Here is a 24,883-nt window from a genome sequence, read left to right on the forward strand (position 1 = left end):
AATAAAAGCAGGAAGTTGAAAGCAGGCACAGAAAGAAAAGTGGGAATGGATGGTGCTGGAGGGCCGTTCTCCCTATGTGGATGCTGCTGAAAAGCTGGAGAGTAAAACGTATACAATGTTACTGTATTACTGTTTTCATTTCTTCCCAAAACTTACTGAGCTGTTTTCCTTTATAGAAGAAAGGTGCACGCCCTCGGGTGGGCGGGATAGGAGGTGGGGCGGTACAGCCCCTCCCCACTGGCCACTGCTGTTTTTAGCGGAGACCTTGCCCCTCTCCAGAGAGCAAAGCCCAGTGCTGGCTGAGCAGCGCCCTGAGCCGGCACTTCCCCTCGAGGACCCACTAGGTCGGTCCTCAGACTCAAGTCTCGTTACATTTATTTGTGTACCATGGCCCAGGTCTTCCATGTGGCTTGATGTGTGTTCACTGTCTCACTTCTCATTCCTTCTCTAGGACAAGTGACGCTGACCCAGCTTCACCATGACCAAGAAAAGGATCGCTGTAATTGGATCAGGAGCAAGTGGGCTCACCTGCATCAAGTGCTGTCTGGAAGAAGGCTTGGAACCTGTCTGCTTTGAAAGGTCTGATGACATCGGAGGATTGTGGAGGTTTCAGGTAAATCTCCTGAGCCCCTCCTGCTGAAGGACTCCTTTCAACTCCTGTGAACTCCTGTGTATAATCCCCTACACGGAATAAGGAAGACGGTGACTAAATTCTGCCCTGGCAACTGTCACCTCAGATTTTAGGCCTGTTCTTTTCTCTAGGCTGGTTGCAAAATGAAACACAAATGTCAGTTATTTTCCCTTTCCTGTTGCCACAAAAATGGTTTTGTTTGCTTGTGTGTTTCTGAACTTCCCTGCTATTCAAAAACGGAAAAAAGAAATCTGTGAAGTGGAGAAGCAGTAAACATTAGAAATTGCCTGCTTGTTCCTGGTCCATGAGAGCAGATGATGTCTCCTTGAGATTCTTTCTGTCTTCCTTTCTATTAAAAGCTCTCCCTGGGATGGGGCTGGAGAGAGGGAGCAGCAGGTAAGAGTGCTTGCTCTGAACCCTATGATAGTTTACAAGCTCGGAAGTCCAGCTTCAGGGGACCAGACACCCTCTTCTGACCTCCTCAGACATCAGGTGTGAACGTAGTACACAAACATGCAGGCAGGCAAAGCACTCGCACATATAAAATAAAAAGAAATAATACATTTTTTTAATCCTGAGGCTGGGGAGATGGCTTTTCTAGAAAATGCTAAAGGTTTTCTGCTAGAAGACCTGAGTTTCATCCCAGCACTCATGTGGAAAGGAAGGGAGGAAAGAAGGAAGGGGGGAGGCAGGAAGGAAGGAATGAAAAAAGGGAGGGAGAAAGGAAGGAAGGAAGGGAAGGAGGGAGGGAGGGAGGGAAGGAGGGAGGAAGGAAGGAAAGAAGAAGAAAAAAAGAAAGGGAAAGGAGAGGAGAAGAGAGGAGAGGAAAGAAAAGGAAGACAAGCAGCATGCTCTTATAATCCCAACCACGGGGCCACCAAGATAGGATTCGTGAGACTTAGGGGCTACCCAATGAGCCAGGCTCCAGGCTCAGTAAAATGCCCTGTCTCAAATCATAAGGCAGGAAGCAATTAAGAAGAAAACTCAACACTGATCTTTGGCCTTTACATGTACTGTGTGCGGGTGCATCACACACACACACACACACAGAGAGAGAGAGAGAGAGAGAGAGAGAGAGAACACATACACACATACACACACAACACACACATTTCCTTCTCACTTGAGGTAACCCTGACAATCCTAGTCCTTGAACAGAATATAAAAATAAGATTGCTCAGGACAGCCAGGGCTATACAGAGAATAAAAACAAAAACAAAAAAACAAAACCCAAACAAGATTGCCCTGTTTACTTTAAACCTGCCCTTCCCTTGAGAAGAGAAGGTCAAATTCCTTGGCCTTTGCTCCCTTCTCTCTCCTTTAGTTCACTGGGTTTCATCTGAACCCTATGCTTTTACAACTGGGCAAGTCATTAGTATGTGTTGAAGATAGTAGCCGGGCACATTGCTGGAGGTCTTTGATCCCAGCACTAGGGAGGCAGAGGCAGGCTAATCCCTTTGAGCTGGAGATCAGCCTGGTCTACACAGCGAGCTCAAGACTAGCCAGGGCTTTGTAGATCTGTCTCAATCAAACAAACAGAACCAAAGAAAATACTTTCTGCTGGACTGAGAGCTGTCTTATTAAATGAATATCAGCCACCTTCACTGATTTTCAAGCTGGCAAGCGCTGAGCTTGCATCTTGAACTCACTTTCGGAATGGTGTTGAGGTGCCAGGAGCGCGTTTCGTTTCGTTTTTCATCAGGTCCAACAGTGCCAGCCACCTCCTTAGAAGAAGCTGCATGGCACCGCACAGTTGAACGGAAGTGCAGCCCTGCATCATGGCCCTGGCAGAGAGACGTCCACTCTGTTGGGTGTTCGTCCTTATTCAGAGGAAGAACGGGTCCCCTTAGGAGACCCCCCATTCCTCTATCAGCCTCGGGCAACGGCTGAAAAGGTTGAGGACACAATTTTAGCTTCAAAGCCTTTGTCTAGCATCTAGAAAGAGTGTGACTTTGGGGAAATCACTTACCTTCTCCGTGTCCGCTCTTCCTGCAAGAAAGATCTTACGTATAAAGTTATTGTGAACAGGAAGTTACTGAGTAATTGGTCGCTTCTGACAGTGCTGGGTGCACAGGGCAGCATGCCAGATATTATTCAGTAGGCCTAGACTTGGACCTGCATACTTAGTACCTCTGCTAAGCTTCAGGGCCAGGTTTAGTAATTCCCAGGCAAGCATGAAACCAACACACAAGCAGAGGAAGCTGGGAGAGTATCCAACATCCTGCCAGAATGCCAGGTTTGTGATTTAGGTTGCTAAAGTGGCTTGAAATCATTATCTTCTAAAGATCTAATGACATATATTTTCTGATTGCCCTCTTGGCAGAATTTCACTACTTTATGAGCAACAGTCAGCTAGGTTTGGTCATAATGCCCTGGCTTCTGTCAAAACAGCCGTGCCTTCAAGGCTCAGCATTCTAGAGCCACTCAGGGCACCTGGCATGCATTAGCCTCCCAATAGACTTATGTTTAGATCAGTGCCTGCGCCAGGCTTAATGGCCCACAGCCTTCATCCTTTTAAACTATTTTCCTTATTAAAATTATATGCATACATTATATATAATTAATACATTGTACTCAAAAGGTATGCATTCAACAAGGGAGAGAGTATATAACAAATAATTATATAAAAAGTATATATATAATATAAATTATTAGGATGTACATTTAATTACATGGTACTTAGTACTTTTTCACTGAAAGTTATAGCTGGCCACTTTCAATATTCTTAACATATATTTAAAATCTGTAGGGTTTTGTGTATGTGTGTGTATATGTGTATGCATGCATGTTTTGTGCACATTTGTGTGCACATCCCCATGTTTGTGCATGCATGTACAAATCATCCTCCTTTTTGTTTGTTTGTTTTTGAGACAATGTTTATCACTGGGAACGTTGGTTTGCTGGTTAGCTAGCTCCAGAGATTCCCACCTCCTCAGTGCTGGGATTATAAACACGCACCAGCACACCTGACTTTTGTTTTGTTTCTAATGTGAATGGGTGGTTTGCCTGAATGGATGTCTTTGCAATGCATGTGTGTGTTCAGAGGCCAGAAAAGGACATCAAGTTTTCTGGAACTGGAGTTAGAGATGGTTGTGAGCTTCCATGCTGGGAAGTGAACCTGGATCCTCTGCCAGAGCAGCCAGTGCTCTCAAGTGCTGAACCACCTGCAGCCTCACACAGTGTTTTCTGAGGGTGTCACAATGCACGTGGGCAGTTCTCACTTGGGACTTGCATGTTGTAATCAGAGGATGGCAGAGACAGACTCTTTACATAGTTAGAACTTCAGTAGGGATGGCTGGGGTTCCTTGGAGCTAGCTGGATAATTCTCAGTTTCAGATATTCTCTCCATGGGCCTCTGGTGCTTCCTAACAATACAGTGGTCTCAGGATAGCTGGACTGCTTCTATGGGTTTTGGCTCCCACCAGAAAGAGCTTTCGAAGCATTTCAACCAGGTACTGCAAGATTGCTTATGATTTGGTCTTGGAAGGTACTCAATGCTGTGTCAACTGTATGCTGCTGGCTGAAAGAAAGTTATAAAGACAATTCAGTTTCAAAAGCAAAGAAATGACTGCAAGAGAGACAGATATTGGGAGATGTGGCACTCTCTCTCTCTCTCTCTGTGTGTGTGTGTGTGTGTGTGTTGGTTAAAATCCGTTTTACTCAGATAACTTAGATAACTTTACCATGCTCTTGGCTACTTACAAACCATGAGGTTGAGTCTCGAGTTGCCATAAAAATGTCTTATTTGCCACAGGAAAGCCGTGAAGAAGGAAGGGCCAGCATCTATAAGTCTGTGGTCATCAACACCTCTAAGGAAATGATGTGTTTCAGTGACTACCCTATCCCAGACCATTACCCCAACTTCATGCACAACTCCCAGGTCCTCGAGTACTTCAGGATGTATGCTAAAGAATTTGACCTACTAAAATATATCCAGTTCAAGGTAAGAGATTTTGTTTGCTTCCTACTTGAAATCATTTGTCAGGTCAATGAATCACAAAGCTTCATTTGCCTGTGTTATCTTGTTGTAATAGGAGCGGCGGCCGCTTCCTGCCACCCAGCCAGCTTTACCCGAAATAATTACACGGAAACTGTATTCTTTTAAACACTGCCTGGCCCATTAGTTTCAGCCTCTTATTGGCTAATTCTCACATCTTGCTTTAACCCATATCTAGTAATCTGTGTAGTACCACGAGGTGTGGCTTACCGGGAAGGATCTTAACCTGAGTCTGTCTCGGGTGAGAGAATCATGGCAACTGGCTCACTTCCCTTCTTCCCAGCATTCTGTTCTGTCTACTCCACCCACCTATGTTCTGACCTATCAGGCCAAGCAGTTTTCTTTATTAATTAACCAATGAAACAACCGATAGATAGAAGACCCACCTACATCATTATCTGTCAAGACTGGCTTGAAATAGGCATGTATCTATTCTTGCCAAAGACACCTTGAATTATGGTCCTTGGTCTACCATAGATTAACTTGGCAAATGAGTTTCTTAGACAAATGAGTTTCTCATCTTCAATTTCTATAAATTTTCTTGTCTATAAAACAATATGATTATCCCAGATAGTTCCTGGTTCCTTCTTTCTGTGAAGTTTTCTGTCACGCCTCTTTAATCTGTAATTATAGCCATAAAATTACACATATTTATGACTTCTGGCAAAAGCCCAAACTGTCTCCTTGCTATTCTGCTAAATCGTACCCAAAGTAACATTCAACAACTTCCAAAGTCAGAAATTTGCAGCCCATGGATGTCCTTTGTTTAAGAGAAACGCATCTTGAATAAGCTTGCCACTGTACCAAGCAGTAAAAAAATGCAGAGACAAAAAAAAACGAGGCAGAGAAAAATTGTATGATCTATAGAATTGCTAAAAATGAAGAGGTACAGCAAAAGCGGCACACGCTGAGGAGAGCTGCCCACGGCTGCCCATCAGGACATGACGCACCAGGCTGCAGGGAAGTTTGTCACAGAACAGATTCTATCCGGACTGAGTCTCCAGGGGTGAAGAGGAATCTGTCAAGAGAAGACGGAACAAAGGAGTGATCCAAGCAGAAGCACTGATCTGTCTAAATGCTCGTGACAGAGAGAAGTGTGATCCAAGCAGAAGCACTGACCTGTGTAAATGCTCGTGACAGAGAGAACGTTGTGTAGTTCAAGATGGCAGGGCTTGGTGGGATCTCTTTCAGTCTGCTAAGACAGCATGCCCGAGGCTCCAGATGCACACCATTCTTGTTATGTTGTGCAGAGTAACCTGTATTTGCTTATTGATTTATTTGTTTATTCAACAAAGTTAAAAATTATCCTGCCAGTTACCCCATCTCACAGCCTCTTTAGAGTCGCTTGTGAAATGAACGCTGTAGAAGGCAGAGAAAGGCTCCATTTCGGACAATGAGGGCTCTCAGGGTTATGTTCTGTTCCTGGTAGAAAGGGAGAGCTATATCTGAGTCATATGTTCAAGGCCAGCCACTGCCCACAGGACTGGGATAAACAGACACGGTGGTGGGGAATATCAAGGGATGGAGGAGGAACGGATCGTTTGTGCCTATGTCACTAATGCCTGGGATAAGCCACTGGTTTTATTCAAGTACAGCAGAGCAATAGGGCACAGACCAAGAAACCTAGCAATCTGTGTTTGTTCTGGGAGCATTCGATTGTTTATCCAATTTTGTAGCCTGCCCCGTTACTATCCGAGTATGTGAATCAAATATCCCTACGGAAGCCCTATAAGTGATGGTGCCTGAGACAGCCCCTTTTGTACCATTCTGCAGGGAGTTGTGTCAGGGAAGACACATACTCTATAGGCGGTGGTTACAGTTCCCTGTCCCTTTTTAGACCACAGTGTGCAGCGTGAAGAAGCAACCTGATTTCTCTACTTCAGGCCAGTGGATGGTGACCACTGAATGTGGAGGGAAAAAGCAGGAAGATGTCTTCGATGGAGTCCTGGTTTGCACAGGCCATCACACAGACGCTCACTTACCCTTGGAATGCTTTCCTGGTGAGTAACCTACCACGAGGGTAGACACTGCCACCATGACTGGTATCTGACCCCGAGGAGGAGTGGGAGGGGCATGAGCGGAGCGATTCTTAAAAATAAGGTCTTGCCCTAATTAAATACATTCCCCTGAGGATGTCAGGGTAATGTGTATTGCTGCCATTTTGGAAGTGGACATGGTGACAGTTTGAAAGGCTAGAAGAAAAGGCTAGAGGTCTGTGTATCATCATGAGCCACAAATGTCATTGTTTGTCAATGACCTATGCCATGATAGTCCCATAATATTGTAACAGAGTCGCAGAGTTCTGGGGTTTTGGTAGTCCCATAATATTGTAACAGAGTCACAGAGTTCTGTGGTTTTGTTAGGGCTTAGCCACTGTGACCTGAAGTCCTAAGTGCTGTTGGTAGGGTGTGGTGTAGACCAACCTACTCAGCTGTCAAGTTGTTTAAAATTATAGCATGTAGACCTGTTAAAGTGTGACACTGGACAACGAGTAACTTACTTGTTCCGCACTTACTGTACTGTCCTTGGTGTGATTCTTCTTGTATTTAAAAAGTGTGCTATAGAGTCATAGGCCGTATTATGGCAGCCACAGCATCCCACAGTCATGCTTATTGTGGCTTTCTATTGATGTGTGCCAACTAGGTGTGTATAGTGTCTGTCCAGTGATGAAATCTAGTTTCAACATGTTCCTAGAATGGCTATATTCCTGCCAAACAGCTCACGACTGTATTTAAACTCATGGTGACTGTGTTTTCCTCAGGACCTAAAGAAAATCTAGAGTTCTTGATTAGTACTAGCTGGAATTAGAGATTTTTCATCAACTGAAGAAGAAAAAAAAAAACAGAAATATTGAATTTCTGAAAATGAAGTGAAAGCTTAAAGCATTTCATTTCATGTTTGTGGTCTGGACTTTTACCTTCAAAAATATATTCTACATATGCCCTATACACACATAAAAATGTAGGAGTGAGGGCTAGAGAGATGGCTCAGGGGTTAAGAGCACTGGCTGCTCTTCCAGAGGTCCTGAGTTCAATTCCCTGCAACCACATGGTGGCTCACAACCATCCATAATGAGATCTGATGCCCTCTTCTGGCCTGCAGGCAGAATACTTTATACATAATAAATAAATAAATAAATAAATAAATAAATAAATAAAACATAATAAATAAATAAATCTTGAAAAAAAGAATTAAAAATATTTTTTTAAAAGATGTAGCAATCCAAAGAGAGAGGATAGTGGAGGTTTTCTGAGCCTATCTGGAACTGTGACTGCAAATTCAAAATGCAAATTATTTATGATGGGGAAATCCAAAAGGCAATGAGAGAAGCAAAGGAGCAAACATATATAGAGAGGTGGGAGAGCTGCTCTATAAAGGGAGGATGTGGGAAATCGAAGTTTAAGCTTTAAGCACCACAAAAGAAGCAAAACACGGGATTTGGCAAATAATGTCGTCATACAAACCATCCCCCGATAATTATTTTACCTTCTCTTGTAGGAATTGAAAAGTTCAAAGGAAAGTATTTTCACAGCCGAGACTATAAGAACCCAGTAGAATTCACTGGGAAGAGAGTCATTGTGATTGGCATCGGAAATTCTGGAGGGGATCTGGCTGTCGAGATCAGCCACACAGCCAAGCAGGTATGCATCAATAATTGGTTTTGGCTTCGCTCTCACCGAGGAAGAAGACCCAGGAACGAACATAGAGACCAACACATAGCCCACCCAGGCCAGCAGCAAACACATGGGGCTTCTTCACTGCCCGAGTTGCAGCTTTAGGGTTGATGCTGAATATATAAAACCCAGAAATCAAAATTTTCAAATGAACCTAGGAATTTCATTGTATCAAGGAAGTTTGACATAATGCTCTTTAAAGACTTTTTTTTATACTTTGTGTGTGCGCACACACACACGTGTATATCAATCTGTCTGTCTCTCTGTGTGTACATGTGTGTAGTAAGGAGGGCACTAGTTAGTTCCCGGCTACTTAGCCCCAAAATAACCACACAGATACTGTATTAATTAAACCACTGCTTGGCCCATTAGCTCTAGCTTCTTATTGGCTAACTCTTACATCTGAATTTAACCCACTTCTAACAATCTGTGTATCACCACAGTTGGAACTTAACTTTTACAGTTATTTGCTTTGTGTGGGGTAAGGGGAATACAAAAGCATGGAACTGCTTTGGATGAGCTGTGAGCTATACTGCTCAAAATGGTGTTTCCCATATCCCAGGTCTTCCTCAGTACCAGGAGAGGCACTTGGATCCTGAACCGCGTGGGGAAACATGGATATCCGATCGATATGCTAATCTCTTCTCGACTTACCTACTATTTGTCAAAGATCTGTGGTTCATCGATACAAAATGGATATTTGGAAAGACAGATGAACCAAAGGTTTAATCATGAAATGTTTGGCCTGAAGCCCAAACACAGGTATGTTCCCAGGACGGGAGAGGGGCTGGAGTTGGCCAAGGCACACAAATAACCATTGCTGACATGGGCTCATAGGAGAAGTACCTTTACCCAGATATTAAGATACCCATAGAATCAGCAGTTTGTTTTCCAGTTTGTTAGTCTGTAGGTTCTCAGCTGATCATCCTTCTGGATGGTAACTGGTTTCTCGCGGTATCCGTTCTTCACATACACACTCATCAACAGCAAAGACATGGCAGTAGAGATCAGAGCATCGCTTGTCCAGCCAGCCAGCAAGCCTGCTGTGAGCCAGGCGTTCTTCATACTGGGTGTGGAATCCAGAGGGGAAAGGCAGCATAGTAACAGGGATACAGACGGTGACACCTTGCCCTCTGGAGGACTTTCTATAAGCGTAGAGCTAAGTGAATCCTGTGCTCTCTCTCAAACCTTACAATGACAACTGTAGGCTGGTCTAGTTTAATGCCCATTTTCTAGGACTATTAAAAAAATGAATCTTACAGTAACAAAGTAACTTGTCCAAGGTCAACCCCAAAAGAAATGACATATTCCAGAAAATGGATGTCCTCTTAAAAACACTAATGAGAAGAAAAACAACAAATATGATTTTTAAAAATTCGTACAGAGACAGATCTGATGGTGCAGGGTTATAATCCTAGCTGCTGGGGAGATGGAGGCAGGATGAGTTCTAGTTCAAGGTCAGCAAGCCTGGGCAGCTTAATGAGAAAAGGTGAAGCAATTGAGGATACAGCTTAGTAGTAGATCACACACCTACTGTGAGTGAGAGTGCGTTTGATCCCCAATGTGGGGAGCAGGGACAACAGCAGAGCAGGAGCTGTAATAGGAGTAAAGAATGAAACTAAAGTATAAGCCACGGACTGGGGCCAGTGACACGGTTCAGAGGGGAAAGGCACTCTCTGCCAAGCTCGATGACCTGAGTTTGATCTCCAAGCCCCACATGATGAAAGGAAAAAATTGACCCATACAAGTTTTCCTCTGGCCTCCCTATGCCGCTGTGGCACACAAGACCACATCTGTATACGCACAGAGACATGCACTCTCTCGTACACAAAATCAATCAGTTAATAAATGTTAACACTTTTACGAAAGCATTCCTAAAGACTAATTTTAAATGCTCGATTGTGCCCCTTTTATTTTATCTATTTATTTGTGTCGGGGGAGGTATTGCAAGCCATGCAAGGAATACATGTTGAGCCAGAGGTCCGCTTGTGTGAGTCAGTTCTCTCTAGTGTATGGGTTCTGGGGATCCAACTCAGTTCATCACTTTTGGCCCAAGAGATGCTTACCTACTGGTACATGGAAAATAGTCATTTCGTTGTTTTCCCATGTTTCATTTTTGTTGAAGTATCAGAGCTACAGAAAAGCTGCACAATTAGCAAATACAAAGTCTACCCATGTACCTCTTACCTAGATTTAAGTATTTGAGCAGTTTTCTGTATTTGCTTTTTTTCTGTCCCCTCTTGAAATACCAGTAGGTACATATCCAGACAGCATAGACACATACTTAGGTGCATATTTTTAGCCTCGTGAGAGTAAATTCTAATCATCAAAACATGTTACCTAAAATATTTCAGCATCTATCACATAAGAAAAAGAACACTCTTTGATATACCCATACACAAGTATCACAGTCAGGAGATTTAGGATTGATAAATATGTCCAAAAATATTGGCATATTAAAGTTTCAACAGTTTTTCCAACAATATTTTAAACCTTTTTTTATCCTGTCAAAAATGTGTCGCTCACACTACTACAGTCTGTCACATATTTATAATCTCTCTTAACCTGAAATAATAATTCCTGTTCTCTTTTTCTTGACATAGACCTTTCTAAAAAACTATACAAAGTATTGTTTTATAGATCATCTCTAAATTCTGACTTGCATAATGGCTTTTCCTTTATTACAGTATGTTGGGTAGACTCAGGTTCATGAGGCATGAACACTTTTATATTGTCTGCTGAATAAATTTTATGATAAAGTCAGTGCAAAGCCATTCAGATATTTTAAGCGATGCTGGCGAGAGATGATTCAGGGGTTAAGAGCTCTTGCTGCTCTTGCACAGGACTTGGGTTCAGTTCCCAGCATCCACATCAGAGGCTCACAACCCTTTGTACTGCCAGCTCCAGAGGATCCAATGCCTCTGACCTCTACAGGGATTAGGCATACATGTGGTATATATACATACACACACACACACACACACACACACACACACACACACACACACACACATATATATATATATATATATATAATAAATCTTTAAAAACCATTAAGAAGCAGGTAGTATAATAATGTCTTTAAGAATGTCCATTCTGGGATGGAGAGATGGCTCAGAGGTTAAGAGCACTGACTGTTCTTCCAGAGGTCATGAGTTCAATTCTCAGCAGCCACATGAGTAATGAGATCTGGTGCCCTCTTCTGTCATGCAGGCATACATGTGCAGGCAGAGCACTGTGTACATAATAAACAAATAAATCTTTAAAAAAATGTCCATTTTTGGGGCTTGAGAGATGGCTCAGAGGTTAAGAGCACTGGCTGCTCTTCCAGAGGTCCTAAGTTCAATTCCCAGAAACCCACATGGTGGCTTACAACCATCTGTAATGAGATCTGGCACCCTCTTCTGGCCTGCAGGCATACATGGAGGCTGAACACTATGTACATAATAAATAAATAAGTAAGTAAATAAATAAATAAATCTTTTAAAGAAATGTCCATTGTGAAAATGGTATGGAAAACTAATAAGATGGCAGTACACAGAGAACTGTAATGTTCCAGGTGAGAGAAGGAAAAAACTGCCCAGCGGAGGTATAGGCAGATATGGGATTAATAGTTTTGTGGTTTGCATAATTGTGTGGACAGCTGGTTTAGAGATAAAGGATAGTGTCTAGTTAGGATATCTCTATTGCTGTAAAGAGACACCACGACCATAGCAATTCTTATAAAGGAAAGACATTTAATTGGGGTGACTTACATTTTCTGAGGCTTAGTTCACTGTCATGGTGCAACATGGCAGAGAGCAGGCAGACATGGTGCTGGAGAAGGAGCTGAGGGTCCTACATCCTGAGCTGAAGACAACAGGAAGTGAACTGAGACATTGGGAGTAGCATGAGTATAGGAGACCTTAAAGCCCGCCCCCACAGTGACACACTTCCTCCAACAAGGCCACACCTTCTAATAATGCCACTTCCTATGAGCTTCTGGGGGCTAATTCCATTCTAACTACATCAGATAGGGACCAGTTTGGAAAGGAGAATGAAATCATGAGGTTGGAATGTAGAAAAGAATCTACATAAAGGTTAAAATCCATACAAGTTAACTGTAACAAAACTGGTCTTTTGAAAAGGACTCAAGAAGCTGGAAGCAGGGATCTGGCACCCTACCCCATGCTGTCCCCAGGGGATACTACTTACCCCATCAGAAGTGTAGAAAGCTATTTTGACAAACATTCTAAGATCCTAGGCTGTGTGATACTGGGAAGTCACTAACTCTCCACGCCTGTTTTCTCATCTCTAAGTCATAGGTAATGACACCTGCTATACTTCCTTTATAAAATCTGAGAATCAAGGAATGTAATGCACAGAAAAGCTTTCTCCACATAGACTATATGCTGCTATACATATGTAATTTGTTTGTGGTTTGGGAAACTATGATTTAAGTCTATCTCTTGAGCCTTTGGAACTGGAACTGAACATCATATTCATGACCTATTCCCGCCATTTCTTGAGAGCTGCCTGAAACTTGGTCAGCAGCCTTACCATGCCGCAGGACATGTCTGTTACCTAAGAAACCACATACGTGCTCCTCAGATAAAACTCTCTGCCCTTCATTCCTGCAGTAACCTTCCTTTCGGAGCCTTCCAAGCCCCGAGGTCCTGATCTGTGCTAAGCTGGTATGAGGTAGACCTTTATCAGATAGAAGGGGGAAACCCTGGCATGGTTTACCGCCGGAGCAGGATCATACTCACGTGCTGATTCCTTTCTCCCCTTCTTCTCGACTCTCACCTCGGCTCTTTGTCTGTCTTACCACTTACAGAGCTCTGAGTCAGCACCCAACCATCAATGACGAACTGCCAAACCGCATCATCTCTGGCTTGGTGAAGGTGAAAGGGAACGTGAAGGAGTTCACAGAGACAGCTGCCATTTTTGAGGATGGCTCTCGGGAGGACGACATCGATGTCGTCATCTTTGCCACAGGCTACAGTTTTGCCTTTCCTTTTCTTGAAGATTCTGTCAGAGTTGTCAAAAACAAGGTGTCCTTGTATAAAAAGGTCTTCCCACCTAACCTGGAAAAGCCAACTCTTGCGATCATCGGATTAATTCAGCCCTTGGGAGCCATTATGCCCATTTCAGAGCTCCAAGGACGCTGGGCCACTCAAGTGTTCAAAGGTCAGTGATGATATACATTGACAGCTAGGTGAAATGTTTCAGCTCTGTTTATGCAAGTGCTTTTAAACCTATAGGGCAACAGTGCCTGGAGCAAAGCTAGTGCCGGAAAATTTATTTTCAATGAATCTAAAGTAGTAATGTGTAACCATAGACATACATCAAAAAAAAACACATCAGTAATTTTTCTTAAATAGGAATGCATTTTAATCCCATTGCCAGAAGTGCTCAATTCAGAGGTGGGTTTGGCTTAAGAGCTTTGAGAAAAAGGTTCTCCAGGTAACTCCAGTGTACACTGTGGACTAGACTCTACTCATCTAGATGGTAAGCAGCTGCTATGTATGAGTCTTTCATTGGAAATAAAGTCTAATATAGACTATCATGACTTAATTTCAGTCATAGATTAAGAGATGCTTAGATTCATCTAGAATGTGGAATATTTAATTTCTCAAATCCCCAATTTCCCTCCTCTTATACCCCTCTTTCAGCTTCAGCTGTGTGTAAAAACCCCTTAGAGTTTAGGAAATAGACTCGGTATGAGTCAGCAGTGTGACGAACCTTCTTGAAGACCCCTAAAATTCAGCATCATTACAGAGTCAGAATGTCTGAGAATAATATAATTGTCCTTTTCTAAGCTGATTAGGACACAAAGCTGATGATAAACTTGTGGGGAAAACATGTAAGATTGCAAGAACAGGGGAAGAGATAGCAATGACTTAAGTTGGGGGGTACTGGAGAGATGGCTCATCAGTTAAAGGCATCTGTTGTTCTTGCAGACGATCCCAGTTCATTGATCAACATGGTGGCTCACAACCATCCATAACTCCATTTTCAGGGGATCTGATGCCCGATCTCCAGGGGCACTGGGCGTGCATAGGGTGCACAGACAGACAGACAATCATGCACATAGAATAAAATGACTTAAGGGGTTTGGAAACAACTTATCTGAATACTAATGAAGGAACTAGAGAAGTTTAGACTACAGAAGTCAAAACCTGAGACAGAGTGAAACTTTTCCCTTTACATAGTCAAATGGATGGCCTACAGAAGAATGAGATTTACTCAGTATTGCTTTGAAGGATCAAATCAGAGCCATGGATTGAGAGCCCGAAGGCTGCATAGCATCAGTTTAACAGCAACAACTGGAAAAACATTTTTTTTTTCTGTCAGGCAGTTCCATTGCAACATGAGACAGATGGCCTCTAAAACAGTGAGAAAATAGAAAAAGGACCAGTGGCTGGGTGGCCCTTGGCTATATGTTGGGTGGACGGATGCTGTGAGAGAGCACAGGCAGAGAAAATCCACTGAAGTTCTTTAGATGGTTATAATAGTACAATTTATTACCATAACTGTTTAGTGTACAATAGTCAGAATTTTTGTTGGAATTACAACTTTCTCTCCCTACTGAAAAATTCTCATGGCAGATGGTCAATCAAAAAAATTTCCAATTTCTATCATTTCTTAATTTCTTCTAGTTCTATACAGCAGGTCAAATACTGTTAACACTGAACTAGCAACATTTAAATAGGATTTTTACAATTATGTTTAAACATGGGAATGCTCTAAAAATAGAGATGATGAATCAAGAAAGCCCTGCATCAGACTATTCTCCACATCTTTGTCTTTCTTATCTATGGGATTTTTTTTTTTAAAAAAACAAACTGGCTGTCTCAGCCGAGAAATAAACCTCTCCCTCCATAATGTGTTTAGTTACTAAAAGTAAAACATTGCCTTTATCAAGAGAAGCAACTTGGAAATGAACTCTGCATGTTCTTGAGCATCCCAAGGGCCTGTGATGGAAGCATGAAGCATTACAGTGTATCCTCGTGGATCTGTAAGGGATAATTCCCGTGACTCACATGAGGCGGCACATGGGAGACACGGACGGTTCTGTCTGAATACTCAGTATCTGTGTCCCGTGTTTAGAGAAGACTACGGGGGAGTTACTGGGTGTGCTCAGAAAAGGGAAGTCACGCAGATAGCACAGCATGTGAAATCTGTTGTACAGGGACTTGGGGTTAGTCTGATAGCCAAGTGACTTAAAGGGGTTCTTGTTTCTTGTTTCAAGACGTCGCCAGTGCTAAAACTCAACTCTCAGTCCAGAAGCAGAGTTAGACCCAGTGCTTCCAATTGCATAGAAGTAGATTTGAGGATTAACACAACAAATGTTCCAGCAATGGAGCAGCCAAACAATTATGTCATGTCCTTGGATTATACAAGGTCCATGACCAGGGACGTTCAAGGAGACATGAGGTAGCTGCTTGATACTAGTACTATAGAGAAGAGGATTGCAGTAGGCAAGATCAATTTCTATCCTGAAACTATATGTTTCAGAATTTTATGGAGCAGTGCCTAGTGCCCATTTATCTGTGAAGAAGGTTGGCTAATCTGTAGTTATTTTGGCTTAAATGCTAATTGGAATTCGTCTAGGTGGTCTCATTGGTGTCAAATTCCTACCCTTGGAACTGTTTGAACACTGGAGATTAAGTTTACTTGTGAAGTTTGAGGATTATGAGTTGCCTGTGACCTTACCCTCAACTCTTATCAAATAACAGAATGTAGGTGGTGAGGGTTACCTTCCATGAGAATTTAGCATAAAATAGCATGCTGAGTCTTTTACTTCCTTCTTCCTCTGAAACATAAAACCTCTTTGTTATCAAGATACCAGTGCAGAACTGCATCTCACTCCCATGAACTTCAATGTTGTGTCTCTTCTAGGCTTTTAAGACGCTTATTATTTCCTCATATCTATATTTTATCTCCCTACTGAAAGACCACATTAAGGGATCAGTTGGAAGTCAGGGAAAAGTAAATAACTTCCAAGGAAGTACAGAGTTGTGGGGCCCGGTCCCAGCGGATACAGCTACAAAAGAACTTCCATAGCGAAGACTCAAGGAACACTTGGGAAATGGGTTGGATAGATTGTAATAGTCAGAGGATCAGGGCATTTTCTGTGAGACTGTGTCTCCTGGTAATGTCAGAAGCTATGTCCATAAAGTCTCACCAGCATGATTGACTAGACATGAACTGAACAAGTAAAACAAGAGACATGCCTAAGTGGGTAGGAAAAAGACCACAAGACCTCAGCCCTACCAAAGAGCTATAGGCAACTAAGAAATGCTGAGAGCAGGAGATACAGTCTTCCTACACCAATTGATTATGGATGGGTCAACCGTGAAAACGTATACATACAAGTAACATTATACAGACTGAATAGGTTATATTTGGGAATATATGCATATACATATGTGCATGTAATAACACATAAAAAAGAGGTCATACACTGTGAAAGAGGTGTATGAGAGAGGTATATGAGAGGGTTTGAAGGGAAGGGGAAATGCAATTGTATTATAATCTCAAAAATAAAAGAAATAATTAAAAAATATATTGCAAGACCAGGGCATAATAGAATAAGTGATACACAAAAGAATACAGAGAATGAAAGGGTTCCTATGAAAGGGGGTCTGAAACGCTGAGGACCAGAATGTTTCAGGATTCAGATTCATGTTATAGGTTATCTCTGGACTGAGACCGAAATCTAAACATGGAATTAATTCAGTTTTTCCTACATACCTTTACACATAACCGTTTTATAAGACTTAATATAGCTGTGCCTGCCTTTTATGTGACCTGATACCTGACATCATTTGTCCATTGTGGATTTTTTTTTTTTACTTATGGCATCTTCTTCAATATTCAAGACAAGTTTGGATTTGGGAGCATTTCCAGTTTCTGATTTTCAGATTTAGGATGCTCAACTTTTACCATGGTAGTGGTAGGACTGAATACATTTTATAATGTCTTCGTAGACCCTGTAATTCTTTTAATTATCCACAGTGTGGTATTGTTATTAGTATTATTCCTCATTCAGAAGTAATTAACACTTATATTTTTAATTTTTTTTCTTTAGGGCTAAAGCAATTGCCCTCACAAAGGGAAATGCTAGAAGATATAAACAAGAGTCGAGAGGAAATGGAAAAAAGGTAAGAAATTTTCCCAGGCAGACATTTGAATATTTTCTCTATGTATTTCTCAGTAAGAAGAATATTGTGCTATTCTTAGTCTTCATGTGTAGGCTTAAGGATTTCTATTATACTGTGGTATCAGAGGGAATTATAGCACCTGCGGTTTCCATGTGGACCAGGAAGGAGAGAGACGCTGATGGGACATGTTTAAAGGCTATGTTTAGGGCATAAAAGACGTTCGGTAGGGAAACATAGCATCAGGTATATTACTGATGAGAATGTTTCTCCCTCTTTAATGGCTTTGTTTTCTCCTGTTCGCGGCTGAAGTCCTGGGGTGGAGTTGCTGAGTCCTGGGCTCTCACCCTTTGCTCCTCCCCCAAGCCCGTGCACTATAACTCAGGGAACCCCTGAAGCTGCTCTCTTGGAGGTCTTCCACTGCTTACCTCCAGCTCCGCTCTGTCCTCTCACTACTGAGAGGACTACTACTCCTTCTTGGTGTGTTTTCTCTGCCTTTTGTGGGGCACAAAACTAATTTATTTCAACTTCCCTACGCTCATACCTTCAGCTTCCTAATCTCTATAAAGACCCTCTGACTGTGTGCAGTCCCCAGGGATGTCATTTAACTTACACGGAGGGTCAGCTTTGTGCCCATCTTTAGCATTTCGTGTGCATGGAGACGCACCCCTTGTGACAGCCCTGCAGGAGGCATTGCTGATTTCCTTCTCTTGAACCCTTGTGAATGCGACAGTTCGTACCTCCAACCGTGGTGTAAGTGAATGCATGCTAACGAAGTCAGAGACACTGGAACACCCAGGAAACCGAGTTCGCAAGTTCTTCCCTGTCTCTTCTCTTCCAAAATCCAGTCTCATCTCAGCAATTCCTCTGTGATCATCTGAGAGCCCCTCTGCCGACTCTCACCAGCTCTATGCAAATTTACTTCCTATCATTTGTTTCTGTCCTTCATCTTGAATTCCTCAATCTTTGATAGCTTGGCTCAGTTTTCCCCTGTTCCCTCTCTCTGTCTTACTATTCTTCTGCAGTTATCACAGAGCAAAAGGCTGGTTTACCATTCTCTCTCCAGATCCGCTTTGTCCACACAGATGCCACTGTTTACTACGTTTCCCCCACTAAGAACTCTTTAACCCTTGACATCTGCTCTTAGTAAGCCATCCCACCTATCTCCAGAGGACCAGTTACTCTCGGAGGATGCCATCCTCTCTCAGCTTCTCGAGATTCCTAAATCGACATTGGTGCAGAGAAGCCCTATTCTGTACGCCCCACTAACTGAGGATCCCATGCTCAAGGAACTTGCTGGCTTTCATGTCACATAACATTGCATTCCCTGGCTCTGCCAGGCTTCCCTTTCCCTCTGCTGCAGGCAATACCCAGATATTGCATGCTATAGGAGGAGGCTACTTCTTCTTCCTGGTCACCCAGAACCAAAATAACCACACAGAAACTATCTTATTTAAAACATTGCTTGGCCCATTGCTAAGTTCTTATTGGCTATCTTATATATCTTAATTTAACCCATTTCTAGTAATTTGTGTATCACCACATGGCTGTGGCTTACCGGCAAGGTTCCAACCAGTGTCTGTCTCTGGCAGGGCTACATGGTTTCTGACTCTGCCCTTCTTTTTCCCAGCATTCAGTTTAGTTTTCCCTGCCTAGCTCTGCTAATGGCCCTAAGCAGTTCCTTTATTAACCAATGGATTTAATTACAGCATACAGAGGGAAATCCCACATCAGTATGCCTATATTCTGTGCCTATTCCCTCCCCACACCTTCACTCTGCTGTTTGCCTCATTCACAATCCTTCCTTTGCTCTCTCTTCAGATTTATTCTTGTCAGCCCTAGCTCTCTTAACTACCTACATGCTCATTTTGCATCCAGCCTGAAGCCTAATACACTTCTGACCTCCTTGAGCCTAGTGTCTATGTTTAACACATAGAGTCTAGACTTGTTTTCCACCGGCACAGCAGCTGCACCTGAATCTGCTGCTGCTTTAACCAATAACTATAGGAGCTCTGCAGTTACTGGCCGGATTCTCAGGCAGCCAGGACTCTTCTATCCTGCTAGATCTGTCTCCTGCCGCTACCACCAAATGTATTGTCCTATTTAGCGATAAAGGTGTGCTGCCTGCACCACCTAGAACCATGCTTGGGCAAGGGTCTGGGGGAGTAAAGAACACACAGAAACATGAGTCACTCTTGAAGCAAGAATGCCAACTTTATTATGTTCCCAGACAGCTTATATAGTGCTCTCCTTGACTAATGGCCAAACCCTAGCTCTGGGGATTCTCTACTGCAAGCCCACCAGAAACCACTTCTTGTTTTCAAGAACTTGAGAGGGTTCTGTGCTCAGAGCAGCTGCAAGCATAGAAAAACAAGTCGTTTACTACAGGAGGTGAGAGATCATAGAAAGTTCAGGGTCAGGAGTCAGAGGCCAGGGTGAAACCTGATAGCTCAGAGAGATTGAGAAGCAACTAACTGACCTTCCCTCTTCACTTGTGTCTCATAAAGAGTGTCTCTTCCATCACGCCAAACCAAAAAGGACGACCACACTCAAAGTCGTCCTCCAACTTTTTATGCATCTCTATTCATTTTCTAGACTCCCTCTGACTATGACTGCTTTCTGTCAGCTAGCTACTAGCTCTGCTTCCTGACCCAAGGTTGATATATATTTTTTTTACTTAACGCAAACACAAATTTGAGGTTGATGGTGCGATCAGTTATTCCTGTAACAGTCTAATGCACTCTAAGGTCCTTACGGAAGGGAACACCAGGCCTGCCTATTCCCACAGCTCTTAGCGCAATATCAAGTCCACAAATAGATACTCATAAAGCACAGATTGGCTGGTTAGTTGACTGGCACTTTGCGAGAACTGCTGATAGCCTGAGCGTCTGTCTTCTTTGCTTTAGGTATGTGGACAGCCAGCGTCATACCATCCAGGGAGACTACATAGACACCATGGAAGAGATTGCAGAGTTGTTGGGTGTGAAGCCCAACCTTCTGTCTCTGGCCTTCACTGACCCCAGGCTGGCACTGCAGTTACTACTGGGACCCTGTACTCCTGTCCAGTATCGCCTACAGGGCCCTGGAAAATGGGCCAGAGCTCGGCAAACTATTCTTACGACTGAAGATCGTATGAGAAAGCCTCTGATGACGAGAAGGGTTGAAAAGGGCGATTCTGGGGCTTCACTAATGACAGTACGTGTCTTTGTGCTAGCTGTTGCTTTCTTTGCTCTACTCCTGGCTTATGTTTAGATGTGGTAGTGTTAGTTTTCTGGCTTTCTCTGGAAAGCCTTATCTAGCAACACCTTCAGAATCTGACAACTGAAACTCAGCTTCCTTCTACTCAGAAATCACTCTCAACCTATTTCTCTCTCTCTCTCTCTCTCTCTCTCTCTCTCTCTCTCTCTCCCTATGTATCTATGTATCTATCTATGTATCTATCTATCTATCTATCTATCATCTATCTATCTATCATATACCTATCTATCTATCTATCATCTATCTATCTATCTATCTATCTATCTATCTATCTATCATCTACCTACCTATCTATCTATCTATCTATCTATCATCTATCTATCTATCTATCTATCTATCTATCTATCTATCTATCTATCATATACCTATCTATCTATCATCTATCATATACCTATCTATCATCTATCTATCTATCTATCTATCTATCTATCTATCTATCATCTACTTATATATCTATCATCTACCTATCTATCTATCATCTATCTATCTACCTATCTATATATCATCTATCTATCTATCTATCTATCTATCTATCTATCTGTCTATCTACCTACCTACCTACCTGCCTACCTACCTACCTACCTTGGTTTTCCTTCTGCAATGCTGGGGTTTCATTTACCAATTCATCTTCCTTCCTCTCTTGAGCCTCCCCTTTTTCCTTCTGTAAATTCCCAGGCAATGAAGTTAGGTCCTCTTTCATCATCTTTCATATGTCATTAGCAGAAATCTTTTAAAATTTGACTACTGTATGTCTAGCCTTGTATACCTAGACTTCAGTTTGTAATAATACATCTTAAAAAAAAATACTGCTCCTATTATGAAGTCAAACTGGTTACAACTTGACATTGTAATCAAAGCCAACATGTCTATCTCAGAAATTCCTGAAGAAGGCAGTTCAGCAAGAATTAATCATTTAGTGCTGAGGGCTTGAAGTCCAAGATCAAAAATGCAGACTGCAAGAAACTCCTAACTTCATGATTAATACAGTGAGGGCATTGAATGGCAAAATGAAAAACATGTCTTTAGCCAAGTTCTTATCTGTAGCACATGCTTAATAAATACTCAATGATATATATATATGAACGAAGCTGGCATTCCCAAGTCAATCTAATAAATGCCTGACTCCATGGAACTCTTCTTCTGATACACTTCACTATCTACCAGATGGTTAATTTTTGTTTTTAATATTATAACCGAATAGGCCCATCTTTAATATGGGTACTGGGAATTTGAACTCGGGACCTCTCACCAAGCCATCTCCCTATCCCCTACTTCTACTTTTTTTAAATAAAGAAACTATTAGGTGGAGCACAGTGCCACATACCTGGAATTCCAGAACTTAGGAGTTTCAGGCAAAGGCTCATCACAAGTTCAAGACCAGCCTAGTCTACATAGGGAGTTTCAGGCCAACTAGGTTTACCTAGTGAGAACTTTCCTCAAATGACAACAACAACAACAACAAAAACATAAAACAAGAAAATAAATTGTTCCTTGGTTTTAAAAGTCATTGAGAGAATTTGGCATCTTTCAATAGGTTGGTTGAAGAATTTGGAGGTTTTGCTTAGCTGTCTTGGCTTGATGTGTAAGTGCCTGTATCAGGATCCAGTAAGACTTTAGCTGAGGAAGTAACTGACCACCAGCTGCTGAGGTGGGGTCTGCCAGTAGGATTAGTACCCCACCTCCACCTCTCCTTCCTTCAGTCTACACAGTAAGAGTCAATGAGGTCATTTATGTCGGAAGTTAGAATTCATTTTTACTGACATTAATATTAACTAGGGCATTCTGTCTAGACCCGTTCTTGTGTGCTACAGCGTCATTCAGAGAAACAGGAAACAAACTGTGTAGCAAGCTTTCTTGTCGGGCTACCTTTGGACCAGCAGCCTGCAAATAAGGACTCAGAGACTTGTTATTAATTAGGAAAACTTAGCCTTAGCTCAGGCATTCCCCCAACATAATTAACCCATTTTTGTTAATTCTTTGTTCTGCCACATGGCTCCGTTACCTCTTTTTAGTACAGCACACCCGACTCGCTCTGAGTCTGCTAGTAAAATCGTGCACCTAGATTTCTCTTCCCAGTTTCTCTCTCTCTGCCCGGAAGTCCAGCATCTACCTCCTGCCTAGCTATTGATTGGTTAGCTTTTATTTTTAATTACACCAATCACAACATCTTCACACAGTGTACAAATATCCCACGACAGAACTGAACTGCAGAAGTTAAGAAGCATCAGCTATCAGGATCACTGAACTTCCTGGGCATAGGTACAGCACATGCAGGCAGGGTATCTTCCGAAACAACTACTGGGTAGTGTGTCTCTAAATGGGCTGCTGTCAATCACTGAAGGAGGGGATAAGTTTGAGCAGCTCAAAGAGCAGCATTAGAATAATACAAATTTACAGAAGCAAATATGTAAGAATTCAAACTCTTTCCTAATCTTGCATGTATTTGGACAGCTGCCTAACATTTTACACGGTGTACATTCTGTGAACTTCAGCACTGAGCCCTGGTATGGTTCCTGGGGTCTTTTTCCTTCCTTAATCCTTTTGAAATTGTCTCTCATTATTAAAATGGATCTGAGATTTTCTTTTAATACGAAGATTGCTTTTGTTCAAAAATACATGGAAGCCCTGCCTCTGAGTTTTTCTTCTTTTCAATGTAAAATTCCTCTCATTTAGCTTGTAAAGAAAGATATTGAAGTACTGCACCTCCGGGAATGTTGTCTCTCCTTCACATCAGTAATAACACAGGCTCCTTTCAAATCATGTAATTTTAAATTGATTTGACTCTATCATTCCACTTAGAATGTTTAAAACTACAAATCATCATTGATTTCTGAACCAAGCTGAAGGCAAGACCCGAACAGGATATTGATCTACAAAGTGTAGTTCCTGAAGACCATGTACTGATTCATACATGTACACGTTTTGCTCTTGTGGCCGTATTAAAAGATTGCACTACCTTCCCAACCATGATAAGTCTGATTACTTTTTATAAAGTGAAAAGTGTACTCTTGTAGCACTGTATGGTTTTAAACAGGTGTTGGTATACAACTTATTTCCTCAGGCAAGTGGGTCTTTACGAGTCTAGATCTTAGCACAGAAAGCATGGCTTAGCTCTCCCTCGATTCTCACAACCCCCAGAGCCTGTTGCTATTTCTCTTTGCTTTCTCCTGCTTGCCAGCTCTGGTGAAGCTCCCACTACCCCTTCTGGTTGTAACTATTTATAGACCCATTTATTCCCCTTCATTCAGTGAAGACTTTAGTGGCCAGGGCAATGCTTCTGTCTATAGACACAGTTGTTCCTGAAGGTGATTTTAGAATCTGTGTAATCAGTACTTCACCAATACAAATGTACTAACTAGGATTAGGTCCGGCTACATGTAATAGGAACGCAGTAGACAACAGTAGCCTAACATGATTGACATGTATTTCCTTCTCACAAAAACGAAAATGTCTGGAGGTAGACATCTTTTATGAGATGATTTGCTAGTTGCATAGTTTTTGCCATCCCACTGTTTCTAGCTGCCTCGTGGTCCAAAGTGGTTGCTGGTGCGCTAGCCATTCTATGGGCATCCTATACACAAGGATAGAAAAATGGAGAAAGACTTAACAGTTCTATGTAACATTTCCACCCATCGACGGACTGGGGAGGCTAAGAAATACATCTCTGGGTGAAATACTGGAGATGGACAGTATCCCAAGTTTGAAGTCAATGCTTTTTTAAGGAGGAGAGAAATGGATGTTAAGGTAGACCCCCAGCACTCACCACCACCTCACTCTTCAGTTCTATGATCATTTTGACATTTTTTGTTTTATCTGTATATGAGTATCTTGCCTGATTGTCTGGATGTGCATCAGAAGATGTCAGATCCCTCAGAAGCCACCATGTCGGTGCAGGGAACCAAACTTGGGTCCTCTTAATCACCGAGTCATCTGTCCAGGCCTCCCTATGACTTTCTTACCCAGATGACTTTCAGGTCTACCTCGTCTCACCAATCTACAGCCTTGATCTTGTCGAGGATACTGCCAGTGCTAATGACTGCAGGGCCCACGAAACCTCTGTGGCAGGCGTCCCACTCTCCCAAACCACTTCTGATCGTTTCAGCTCACTAGGCTCATTAGGCTACGCCTGTGTCCTTTGTTCTTCGACTTATGTGCCCTGCAACAGCCCGCTTTGCCT

The 24,883-nt window shown here is 42.3% G+C and overlaps 1 protein-coding gene across 3 annotated transcripts; it reads left to right on the forward strand.

The window, feature by feature from the left end:
- The first annotated feature begins 44 nt into the window (after positions 1 to 44).
- On the forward strand, positions 45 to 23,636 carry Fmo5 (flavin containing dimethylaniline monoxygenase 5). 3 transcript variants are annotated; one of them, XM_057794133.1, is made up of 9 exons: positions 45 to 108; positions 452 to 613; positions 4,386 to 4,574; positions 6,466 to 6,628; positions 8,127 to 8,269; positions 8,865 to 9,064; positions 13,119 to 13,471; positions 17,379 to 17,451; positions 20,355 to 23,294. In XM_057794133.1, exons 2-9 carry the CDS (start codon positions 479 to 481, stop codon positions 20,698 to 20,700), a joined length of 1,602 nt encoding a protein of 533 aa, XP_057650116.1. In that variant the 5' UTR covers positions 45 to 108; positions 452 to 478; the 3' UTR covers positions 20,701 to 23,294. The 3 variants fall into 3 exon arrangements, with proteins under 3 accessions (XP_057650116.1, XP_057650117.1, XP_057650115.1); XM_057794134.1 differs by lacking the exons at positions 45 to 108; positions 20,355 to 23,294 and adding exons at positions 271 to 344; positions 23,506 to 23,636; XM_057794132.1 differs by lacking the exon at positions 45 to 108 and adding an exon at positions 271 to 344.
- Positions 23,637 to 24,883: the final 1,247 nt, after the last annotated feature.

This window comes from Chionomys nivalis, chromosome 18 (genome assembly GCF_950005125.1).
Source record: "Chionomys nivalis chromosome 18, mChiNiv1.1, whole genome shotgun sequence".
NCBI lineage: Eukaryota > Metazoa > Chordata > Mammalia > Rodentia > Cricetidae > Chionomys > Chionomys nivalis.

Coding starts and splice junctions, on each gene's coding strand:
- Fmo5 (XM_057794133.1), top strand. CDS start 479: ATGACCAAGAAAAGGATCGCTGTAATTGGATCAGGAGCAAGTGGGCTC. Junction 614..4,385: donor GAGGATTGTGGAGGTTTCAG/GTAAATCTCCTG, acceptor TATTTGCCACAG/GAAAGCCGTGAAGAAGGAAG. Junction 17,452..20,354: donor CGAGAGGAAATGGAAAAAAG/GTAAGAAATTTT, acceptor TCTTTGCTTTAG/GTATGTGGACAGCCAGCGTC.